General features: G+C 41.3%; 1 protein-coding gene across 1 annotated transcript in view; it reads right to left on the minus strand.

Annotated features, from left to right (window-relative positions):
* MKLN1 (muskelin 1) overlaps window positions 1-12,640 on the minus strand; it is a 94,319-nt gene that overhangs the window by 20,127 nt on the left and 61,552 nt on the right. Inside the window, exons 10-12 of the mRNA XM_040546282.1 lie at window positions 9,005-9,217; window positions 7,010-7,231; window positions 4,842-4,971 (exon numbers count right to left, since the gene is read on the minus strand). Of these exons, the coding sequence (XP_040402216.1) occupies window positions 4,842-4,971; window positions 7,010-7,231; window positions 9,005-9,217 (565 nt within the window). The remainder of the gene's footprint in view (window positions 1-4,841; window positions 4,972-7,009; window positions 7,232-9,004; window positions 9,218-12,640) is intronic.

Raw genomic sequence — 12,640 nt, forward strand, 5'->3', positions numbered from 1 at the left:
ATATAATGCATGGGAAATGCTTGTCTAGAACAGCGACACCTAATCATGCGACAGGTATGTTCCCACTACTACAATCCCTACTTACAGGCATTTATTTGATCATAATGATCATTTCAGCAAGCTGAATATTTTTTGGCTTGTATGTGCAAACAGCCACAGTAGTTTCGAGCACAGCGTTGGCTGCTGCCAGCATCTAAGCAAAAAAAAAAAAAAAAAAAAAAAGAGCTTTTACAGAGAGGCAGAATTTGCAAAGCAATAAATTGGAGTTCACGCAGAGGTGGTGCTCATAATACTAGGCAGAGGTTTGGAAATTAAACCTTGTCTCTCTCATTGGAGGAGGAATTATAGCATGTTTTTCAACACACTCCGAACACACAGCGATGGCAAAACAGTAATATAAACCCCATAATCTGCAGAGCACTTCTGCAGGATTCACGAAGAATAGTTGAGGGAAGCAAGTTCATCGACAGAGCCCTTCAGTGCCACCTAAATTACGATTGCCTCCGAACACGTTGCTGCTAATCTCGCTGCAAGTGACTCGCGGGCATCCTCCTCCTTGTGATGCCTCATGATTAAAAGAGCAGGAGAAAGCTACATCACGTGGACAGCGCTGCTCACCAGCACCTGGCACCTCCCTGATGGATTAATTGGAAAGGGGAAAAAAAAAAAAAAAGCAGTAGGTCAGCAAGTTACTGCATACCTCCACTTGTAATTCACAAAGCTGAAGCAGCACCCCTCCTCGATTTTAATGGAGCAGCCCCTGATGAGTGATAGAGATAGCGTACGGGCCAGCTGTTGACACAGCAAGATAATGATTATCCTCTTGGATTTTTCATGATGAGACTGTGCTTGGAAGTCGGCCAAGGAGCAGCCAAGGAGACCGTTTTGAACTGTTTGGTTGTCATGTTGAAAAAGCAACACCACGGTGCTCAGCGCACGAGTTCTCTCCCAGGCTAGATGGGATTTTGGAGAAAACGGGTCATTTAGTAAATTCCAGTGGAGTTCTGCTATTACACCATCCCTGTAAAGCACTTTTAGGATTTGGTGTCTGCCTGGTCTCCTCCTCGAAAATATTTCGAGATGGGTTCAGCAAAAGACCACATGTTAAACAAGAGCATATAAGGTCCCTCACACACACACCAAAAAAAAAACCACCACCTTCCATGGCAAAAGACACCCTAGTCACTGGCCATGCTGACCTTAAATTTAACACAGGGCAAGACATGTTGGGTGTCAGAAACAGAATCAAAATGGGATATTCAGACCACTTGTCTGAATTGGCTCCTATCTATGTTTTCCAATTTGATTAATGTTTTTCTGACACTGTCTTACTTTAAATCAGGATTTCCTAGACTGGGCAGTGTCGTCTCTGTCCGTGGTACTTATGCACGAAGCCTCAGCCCTGTCGGGTGCATGGCTTCATGTCTGGAAGGAGCATCAGCTCCAGCAGGAGAGCTGGGAACTTCTCAGGTAGATAAAACAGGGGCAGTTTGTCCACGAGAACTACTGCACCATTAAAAGGAGCTGTAAGAACACACAGGGCTCGTTCTCATTTGACTTTGGAAGTCGCTCAGTGCCAAGGGATAGGAGGTGATCTTGGGTCTCCTGCAGCAGGAAATTCTCCCTCCAACCAGGGGCTTGGACACCACCTGCGTCAGGGCCAAGCCGGATTATCACAGGAACCTTGCCCACAAGTCTTCCCATTAGCTCCGTTAGACCCGAAAGGACTGCCCATGATTAGTCATAGGTTGCATGCTGAGCAAGTCAGGCAAGCTGTCAGTGCAGCCTTTAGAAGACATCTGATACCGGTGACATCTCCAAACCACGCATATGCCTCGTAGATCTGCTCTGGCATATCCATGACGGGTTTTTTGTTGTTGTTCGGGGGTTTTCTTTTGGTTGGCTGTTTTGGTTTTCCCCGTATCTAAAAGGGTATGTCCACCGCCACACATTTCTGTCTCTTCTCCAACCACAGGCTCTACTCTTCAACCACACATCCTCCAATTTGTAACACCACAGCCTTTCTTCATATCAGACTCTTTATCACCGTTGCAGTCTTTTCCTCAGTCCCATTTTGGCCATTTGTCCAGCTGACCTGACAAATTCCTTGCTCCTAACACCTATCACTGGAGAAAGATAATCACCACCAATGGCCTAATTTCATTTTGGTGCCCTCCTCTGGCAGCAGAGAGAAGGCTCCAGGTTGGTTTTTTTTTTTGACGCAGTGAGGAGGAGAAAGCACCAGTCCTTACTCTGCAGAGAAGACAGACACCAGGAGCTGCAAGGCTTGCCCACGCTCAAAGCAGACTGAGCCACAAGAGATTTTTATTTGGGGATTGGACTAGATGATCTTTCAAGGTCCCTTTCTATCCCTACCGTTCTGTGATTCTGTGATTTTTAGTAGCAAATTGAGCTCGTCAGGATTTGCCTATGTGCAAACCCATCTTTAAGAAACTGTACCTTGGTCAACTTTGAACCTTTTTCCAAGGAATGAAAAAAAGATATGGCTAAACTTGCTGTAGTTCTTGTCCTGTATTCGAGTGAAAAGGAAAATTTTGGTGAGACGTATCATCCAGTAAACGATAAGCACCTCTTTCAAGCACATCACCTACACAAGGGATTTGCCAGGTTCAACACTTAGAGCACAACTAAGAGCAGAAAATCACTAAATAGCATAAATATGTCATCCAGAAGGTCAGACAGCAGCAAAACCAACAGATCACCATAGTTTTCTAGCGCTGTAACCATTCCATATTACTGATACGCCTTAACATTTTACTACATTTTTTCATGTTCTCACAACTCTAATGGAAATTTTTAACAAATGACCAATTAAGTTTTCAAAAAGAGTAAAAATCAAAATAGCTCAACTAAGAATAGAACTGAATGCCACACGCGAGCCAGGAACAAAATGTAATCACAGGACTTTATCGGAACATTTAGGTCAGGCATCCTCGGCTCCACTCATCGCACCGAGCGGCGCGGAGCTCTGCAGCAACCAGGCAGGGAATCACTTTGTTCAGGCAGATCAAACCTTTACGTATCATCACCTAACAAGAACATACTAAAGACTTGCTCTTTGGGGTGAAAATAACGCTGTCAGCATTTACTGTCTTGTGTGTAACAGGCATTTTGTTCTCTTCCTGTTAAAATGCAAATAATCGTAGCATTTTCTTTCAAAGGCAAGGGAAACATTCAAATCCGTTTGTTTAACTTTCCGCACACAGGAGAACAGCGAACTGAGAATCTACTCGTGAATTATTTCCAATGAGTCATTTTCTTACAGAGTGTACTATTCACCACCCTAAGGCCCGTGGGAATGGGGAGGAGAGCTAAATTTTCCATATATTTTCTCTATATTCTCATTTGCTTCACCGATCCGTGCAGTTAGTGCTGTGAAGCAGAGCTTGATGCCTTCACTAGCCATAAGGCGAGCTCAGTATCTTTAAATCTGAAGCAAACACAAGGGCCAGCTGAAAGCCACATATTTTCAATGCTTCTGGCTATCAAGAAAGGTAGTTTTTAAAAAGCAAAAATGGCAGTATGCTAGCAATTCCATGTGGGGAAAAAAAATAATCTTTAAATGCTCTAAGGACCACAAGCAGTGTGTGGGTGTGTGCAGAGCAGCATCAGGCAAAATGCAGGCACCTTATTAAGTAAGATTGTCAACAATACAAGCTGTTTCTTTCTTGGAAGCACTCAAGTAAATAAGACATTCCAGAGAAAAAAATGTTTGGGTACTCTTCTCCCTCATTGGCATACCCAAATTAAATGAGCAAACAACTCATAACCATCAATAAGTCACTTCAGAAGTTCAACAAAATTACTCGTTCAAATTAAGCCTGATCAAAATAAGGAGGGATGCCTAAATTTAAAGGAAAAATGGCTTCCCGGGGATTTTGGTACCTGGAAGAACAGAAAACACGATCAGGCCTAAACATACATAATTTGAAAAATATTAATAGCTTGTCTCTCACAGTAGTACTAAAGTAGCAACACAAGTTTCAGCTTCGGAGGCATAGCCTCAAAATCAGGATATCTGCAAGGGAGGAAAACGTGCTTACATATGCAGAGATCCTTTCTGGAAAAAGTTACCATGCTTCTATGTCATATTTGAGGAGAAGAGGTATAAAAACAATTCTTCATGCTTGTGTTACAACGCCTTTTGGGTGTTTCTAGAGGGTTCTGGCGCATACAACTCTGGCATCTATTAGTTCCAGTGGTGTGAACCAAGCAGGACTGACACTTTGCTCCAGCCTCCTACTGTTGCTTAGCCCCAGTTTAGCACAGGAACATCAGCACAACGAGCAGCAGCAGCCTCATCTTTCTCGTTGGCTCTGGCCAGGCAAAATAACCTCTGCCCCTTTACTCCAATTCTCTGTCCCCGGCCATCCTATTTGCCTTTCTGCATCTCAAACCGAGCCAATTACTTCTCTGTTTTACAACACCTTTCATGCAGAGATCATTTTTTTAATTTTTACTTTCCTGTTTCACGACAATTATTTTTCATCTTTTTTCTTGTCTTTGCTGAAATTGCAAATAAGATTCACTGGTTGTAATTTTGCTGACTATTTTTTTTGTTTGTTTTCATTCGACGGGCATATGGTTTCACACATCAATTATTTGTATTGTGCTAAAGATGGCGAATATCAAGTGACGTGGAGGACAAAAGAGCTGGCATAAGTTTAACCTATATACCGGGGAGTTCACTTGGGTACTCAGGGCTAGTTAAGGATGCTAACCTGACACCACAGGACACTGCAGCTGGCCGTTCACCTACTTAACGATATGTTTCTCATATGTACCAGTAAGAGGAAATTACTACGTAGTCATAGACTTACCCATCCCCGAATCCTTCTTTGTACCATCTGATATGATATCCACGTGGTCGCTGTCTACATCATAACTGAAGAAGTCATTCAAATAAGTCTTCGATCTCTGGCCACCAAATACATATAGGCAGCGATTCTTCTAGAAAGGAAAAAAAGTATTTCTTTACTAAGTACTTATTTCTGTTTCACAGAAACATTTATGAATCAATGAGTAACAATTCTTTTTCTTCTAAGTTGAAAATCATGCCTTAACTACCTGAGTTCCATTGATGTTAATTGGGTAAGTATTTTTTACTTCCATCTGTGCAAAGATTTGCAGTGGAACAGTTGTACAGAACAGTTTATTATTCTCAAACTCAGTAAAAACTTTGTAATTCTTGATTGAATTCTCGATCTTCCCATGGAGCCAGGCATGCTCAGCCTGGAGAAGAGAAGGCTCCGGGGAGACCTTCCAGCAGCCTGCCTGTGCCTGAAGGGGCTGCAGGAGAGCTGGGGAGGGACTCTGTGTCAGGGGGTGAAGAGATAGGACAGGGGGGAATGGCCTTCAAGTAAAAGAGGGGAGATTTAGACTAGCTATAAGAAAAAATCTTTACTGTGAGAATGGTAAGGCCTTGGCCCAGGCTGCCCAGAGGAGCTGTGGCTGCCCCATCCCTGGCAGTGCCCAAGGCCAGGCTGGATGGGGCTGGGGGCAGCCTGGGCTGAGGGAGGTGTCCCTGCCTTAGGGCCCCTTAGGGTCTTTTAGACCCCTTAGGGTCTTTTCCACCCTTAATGATTGTATAATGTCAGAAATCAACTAGATGGTAATTTCACTGTTTAAACCAGGAACAAAGAAGGACTGTAAGAGAAACCATCCAGATACCAACACACTTAGAACAAGAAAATAAACAGCAAGCCAGGTTTATTACTTCTTTCAAGCTTTCCACGTGGAAAGTCCTGAAGAAAATGATTATTTTTCTTTCAAATGGCTGTGAAAACAGTGAAGATGCTGAATTGCCATCAACTGTGCTTATAAAAACCTACATTCTTACATTTACCGTGGACATCTACTTTGCAAATCCTCCGGTTCCTATGCATTAGTTTGTGTGGCAATGTTTTTTGACTAAATTTGAGAGCCATTAAAAACAGAAATGAAATTGAAAGCTGCTAAAGCACCGCTTTCAGTATGAAAATTCTGATTTCTAATTTGAAAGGGACACAGGAAAAACTCTGTAAGCTGTTCAAACTGGCAGTTTTCAATTGGTGGTATCAGTACACATGTGGATGCCACACTGTTCATTTCAGTTCTCTTCCTCACTGCTCTCAAGGTGGAGTTCAACATCAGCACAACTCTGCAAACTCCACTTGCTACCACCACGAAACTCACATGTAAATTCAGGGCAGAAGTGCCATTGCACCGCATCTGCCTTTGTAAGCAGGCAGTTGATGCAATTCCCCTCTAATAAGGTAACTTCCAATAAAATAACACACGTGGAAAGATAATGCAGAACATAATGATACTGATCATCCCTCCTTCACTACCTTTGTCCTGCAACTCCCGTCCTGCACTTAAACACATGGCTGATGAGCCCACGTTGAAAAGGAATGGAAGATTTATTTTTTTAGTATACCCAATAACAATAATAAAGTGCCACATAGCTCCCACCCCCGTTAACCCCTGCTTTTCCCCATCAGTTTCTGGATGAAGAGCCGATAATGCTATCTGTAGCGAACCTACCAGCTGCTCAGGAGAACAGGCAGCAGCAGTGCCTGCACTTCTGAAAGCACAACAGGTAAGCCCTGCACTAGCCAAGTTTACCTTTCCTGTAACTACATGGGGTATTTACTAGACCAGAAGATTCTAAGACATTTTACCAATTTCAAAAGGAAAACACTTTAGATTAAATTGAATCGGTGGCCTCTGGTTCAATCGCCACTATTAAATTAAAATCAACTACTTAGAATTCACCTTGCTTTTACTTGAAATTATATTCAGTTGAAGTCATGAAAGCTCTGCCTAAGACTTGAATTAATACCACCTGCACTTACCAAAAAAGCATCAGACTGTCAGCGAACATAAAATCAAGCGAGACAACACACCACTTGGGAGATTAAAGAGCTTCAGCCTCGCAAGAAAATCAAAACCAGATGTTCTCCTTAAGGTCAGGCATAATGAATCACAGTATAGCGTGGATACTTACAGAATGGAACAACATACAGTGTCCTATTCGAGACTGGATATCCTCAGGTCCAGCGTTACAGGAATCCTCTCTCAAAAGCTTCCATGTCTGACACTGGCAGTCAAAAGCAAACAGCCCGCTGAACTGCGGTTCACTGGCTCTGCTGTCATCAACGCTGCCGTTGCAGGTCAGAATTCTGCCTCCAAAGGTATATATCATGTGTTTTTCAGAATCCATGCACATCTTGAAGGACAAGAGAAGTAGTTTTAAGTCAGTACATTGAGAGTTAAACACACAGGTTTAAGCATCCCTCCCTGCAAGTGCTACCTAGCTAGACAGTACTCTGCACATCTGAATCTCTAATAGTGGAAAAGAGCAAGAACATCTTCATGGTTGACAGGTATTAACCTCAGAAAACAGCTTCTTAGTTTAAAGAGTGAGTCTAATTTCAACTTGACCATTTAATGAGCAAAAGAGGGCTATATGTACACTCTGTCATCTAAAAATTTGCCTCTAGTCTCCGGGATCCACAGCTAACTCTGCCCAAAAGTTATCACCTTTGACAGTGACTATGCAAGAGAAAAAAATCAAAGTCAAAAATCGAAGTCATTGCTAATTTACTGAATACCACACAATTGATAAAAACCCAACCTGTGATTTGTTGCTTGGATTTCATCCCAAGCCTATATTTACTGTTATCGTCATTGCTTTAACATAATGAGGGGTAGGACCATAACTTGGCCAAAGATCCTTGATGAAACAGCAGCAGCAAAATATTTATCCCCAAAGCCCCAATTCAGGTTATGGCGCACACAAGATGCACCACGGTACAAATCAGACAAAACTCCTTGATTGCAGGTGATATTTTTGGACGTGGTGCAATGGAGAGGGTTATAAAATACTAAGGGAAAAAAAGAGCCAGGACTGCAGCAAGTCAGAGATGCTACTCAGGAAAGCCTACACAAAACACTTCTTGGGCAGCACATTTTTTGAAGGTTAAACAGAAACTGCTATCGCATTAGGCACTGAGGGAGGGAAAAGGAAGAGCCCTAGACTGATAAAGAATTCAGGGAGTACATTCCTTCCTAAGAGACAGCAGGGAAAAAAGAAACAATTTCAGAAGCAGGCAAACAAGGTACCCAAAGCAGCCTTGCCAGCTGATCATTTACTTTTGCCTTTTGCCCAACACCTGGGGGACTGATATTTGTTATTAATAGAACAGAAAGACTGATTGGCTTTTGTTCTGCATACAACACACCTTATTTTTGGTGTCAGCGAAAATGCATATTGTGCTGGCAGACAGCAGCTTTGGTTATAAAACTGCTCGTACCAATAAAAAGTTCTTGGGACACTTTAAAAATGAATACTGATGTGCTATCTCTTGGCCTAGATTTATAAAAACAATTAAGAACAAAATACCTTTTTCAAGGACACAAAAGCCATTGAACATATAAACACATTCGATTTGAACCCACGGAGAGGTGCAGCTTTTCAAAAGGTTAGTAGCTACTCCTGTAAGATTTCAGTCTCTACAAAACAAGCATGTTCTACAAAATTTAAGAGAACTGCTTTTGAAAGAATCCCAATCCTGTTGGCCTCATGTCAGTATCTTGCTTCCAGAGTTCTCCTGAAGGTAGCACACCCAGCTTTGCAAGTTGTTCCCCAATGTCTACTCAGGAGTCTGGATCTGCAAACCCAGCTCAGCAAGTCTGATTAAAACCAGATGAACTGTGCTTTGAGCTTTAATAAAATATGCCTTAATAAATAAAATGAATTACTTTGCAAGGGTTTTTATGATTCTTCTGACTCAATTTGATTGGAATACTGGTAGTCAATGGCATTAGACAACGATGCTATTAAAATTTAACTGAGTGCAGCCCACGGCTTCTCCCATCACTGTCTTGTTACCTGGTACAGCAACCCTAAATTTCAGGAGGCTACGATCAAAATTATGATTCACAAACACTGAGAAGGTGGTGCATAAACAGGAACTTGTGCTAAAATAGTGCAGCTGACCTGATGATCAAACACCAGCTTTGGACCTCCATCCGCTGCAGTGTCTTCACTTAGTAGCATCCATGTGTTCGTATCAATATCATAGCGATAGAAGTCACTTTTCAGGGACTTGCTGTTCCTCACGGAGGAATCCAGGTAGCGTCCCAGTGTGTAGATCTGCCTTCGCTGAATGTCAATGCACATTTTGTGACAAGATCTGGCACTGGGACCACTCTAATAAAGAAAACAACCACAAAAATAAAGAGTATAATACATTTAATACTGCTCCGGGTAGGTCTCTGCCCGCCCACTCAGGGTGAATCAACATTAACAGCAACTGTAAATCCTTTGAGCACTCCGGAAAATGTGTTTCAGGTAAATACAGCATTAATATATAAATAGTGATGTAACAGGACATTCTGTAGCTTCTGTGCTTCAGAAAGGCAATGGCAAGATAAATAAATAAATTTTTACAAAAAGGTTTTATGTTAAAAGTTTATTATAAGATTCCTTGGAGATCAGACCATTTCCTCCAGAAGCGATTCTCAGAGGTACGCGAAAGCTACTTGATCTTTTAAAATAACAGAAGTTGATGCACATGAGAGGCAAATTAAGATGTCACAGCCTATAAATAACTACATAGGAAGAAGATTAAGAAGTGCTCTCTTGCATGAGGCTCTGTTTTATTAATAGGCTGTTTTCTACCAGATCATAACCAGGCACTCCCACAAGCAACCAGATCCAGTAATGGGGCTGCGAAGGTAACAAAAGCACTCCCTGTCCTTCACCAGCAGATACGGCCACTCCAGCCTCCAGCTACAAGGAAGTCTCCCACGGTAAGCAAAATAGCCGTGAATTACGATCTTCAGAGGAGCACAGGGGGACACTGTCAAATTATTATGCACTTAACCATGCAGGAGTGCTCAACTTAAATCACAGAGTAATTTACTCAGTGACATGAAGACGACGCTACGCAGTGCCGGGCTGTACGCTCTCTGCTACAGCCAAGGCTGATTTTGAAAGCCTTCATGCACTCGTCTTAAAGCACACAAGTGATGTTGTTGTGCTCCAAAATCCCAGAAATCAAGATGTTTATTTACAAAAGATCAGACAAAAGAAGATAAATGGTGTCACACTTATGGATAGATCGTATTTCTTATTATATATTTCATCTTAGATTATGTAATTTCAGTGCACATTTAAATGAGTGCCAGAACAAGGCTGTGCAGCTAACTTTGAAAATATTCAGAAGAGTCTGGAAGACAAGAAATAGAAACTGCATGGAAAGTGACCAGAAAGTTTCAAAGGTCAGTACTGAGAATCTGAACAGGCAGCCTGGAAACCAATCTGAAAAGTGAGAAGATTTCGTATGCCAAATAAAAGTGGTAAGATGTACATACAGACGTCCAAAGTATGAAAGACTGAAAATAAACTATTATAATCTATTGAAAAATAAAGACTGTCCAGCTATTCAAAGATGCAACATAAATTACCATTTGTTAGAAGCCTTACGGTTAATTAGTCGTGCCATACCAAATACTCACAGCATTTGCTCTACATGCTACCAAATAGTGCCTCACTTAAAAATCTTTGTAATTGTACATTTCATGTAAAAAAACTACTGAACCTATTACTGAAATTAAAATATACTGATGGAATACACTTCACTAAGTTTAATAAAAATACAGGGAACGATACATTTTTGTAATCAAAAGGCTTTAACATTCATGTTAGAGAATTCAACTTCTTGATTAAAGAATATTTACAGGAAACTGTTGTTTGAGTTAACTGTAAACAATCTGAAGAGGTGAACTAAACTGTTCATATTTGGTAAATACGAAGAATTATGTCAGCGACAATTACAGCTTTGAGGATTAGTTACTTCATGGTAATTAAGATAATTTTCTTTTTTGAAAAAAAGCCTAATAGAAGTGAAACATTAGCATGAAATCCTGAAATGCAGCAGAAGTTCATTCATTGCCGTTGTCCACGTGGAAGAAGCTGCCAGAAGACTGCAACGTGCTTCACCTTGTTCCTAGAAAATACAAATTATCATCTTCCACAGAACCCTATTCAAAACATGTGGGATGGTTTCTTTGCAGGAGAAGCACTGACCTGTGTATTCACAAAGGTTGTCTCTGATTCCCAAGAGAATAACCCCTGCAGACAAAGTCCATCCATCTCCTGTTATGCAACTGGGACACTTAAGGATACTCCACTGTCCCTCTGCCAAGGAGCACGTTATTGCCTTGGCACAGCCACCGTGTAGATGAAATATTAAGACCTGACTGTCTGATACTGGTCCTTTCCAACTTTTGTCTCTGTCATTGCATTTTTTTTTAATTGAACCTGCTGATTTAGGTACCTTTCCACACTCCCACAACACTGTATGGTCTCTTTGGGCTAAAGTAAATCCTACCAAATTTGCTCAAATCAAGTCTTAGGCACTTTCAGGAATAAATCTCAAAATTATTAATTTCCAAACCTGTCTTGCCTTGAAGAAGAGTTTCAACTGAAATTTGTCTGAGCACAGGCGTGAGGCTTAGATGCGTAGCACCTGCAACACCAGTTGCAAGATATTGGAAATCGCAGCCCAGGTACTGCATTGGGTAAGGAGAGAAGAAAAAGTTCAAATCCTAAGATTATGTCAAAACGAGAAAAGTCAGGAAAACTGTGTTATTTATAAAGGTAAGAGTTATATATTTGTCATGTATCACAGAGTAATACAAGTTTTTTTTAAGGTGTTATGTTTAAGATGTTACCATTTGATCTATACAGAACACAGGCAGAGAAACTTCACCTCGAGTTCACTACCTTGAACTTCATTTCACCAACTTGCAGAACCTGCCACAGCAAGGACTGTCTCCTGTTGGATAGAAAGCTTCTTCCAATTCATCATCTGTTCTCATAGAAAACTCAAGTTATTCCTCTATACCATTTATGAGGTCACATGGAACCTGCCAAAAGCTTCCAACTGAGCCTAGAGGATTACCAATAATAAGTAAATGAGTAAATAATGAATAAATAACTCCCTTAAACAATGGAGTTCACATGAAGGCTACTCAATTTGCCTACAGAAGCCCTTGTAGTATGAACATACTCCAATGGGAGACACAAAGTCCATTTACAAAGAGATGGGCAGACACTGAAAAATGAATAAAAACTTCAAGGCACATGTGGTTAAATGAATCAAGAGCCCGTGGGCGGTTGCAAATGTTCATCCAAAGTGTACTTGATGCAGCTACAATAGGGAGCCTGTTGCTCAAACAAAGAACACACTGCTACAACTTGTCATGGAGAAAGCGACCCACCAATTTCAAATGGGAACGAGTTTGTCGATGCCAGAAATGTTCAAGGAATTTGACCCCTTATTAAGTAAGAAGTGAGAAAAATGGACTGTAATAGCCACGACTCTCTTTAACTTATGGTTGAAGAGATCAAGTATGGTCAGAGAGCAGAACAACCTTCTTTTCCCTCCTGCCACGATGCAGACTGGTCCGTGATCCATGAGTTAATATCCCAACATGAGTGCGTTGTACTAGACATCTCTACATCCTTGCAACATCTCTACATCCTTTCTAAAATCTGGGGCCTTATTATCAAAAATAAACTGACAACAAGTTATTTATTTTGGTACCTGTTACTCCAAAGACCATT

This window comes from Cygnus olor, chromosome 1 (genome assembly GCF_009769625.2).
Source record: "Cygnus olor isolate bCygOlo1 chromosome 1, bCygOlo1.pri.v2, whole genome shotgun sequence".
NCBI lineage: Eukaryota > Metazoa > Chordata > Aves > Anseriformes > Anatidae > Cygnus > Cygnus olor.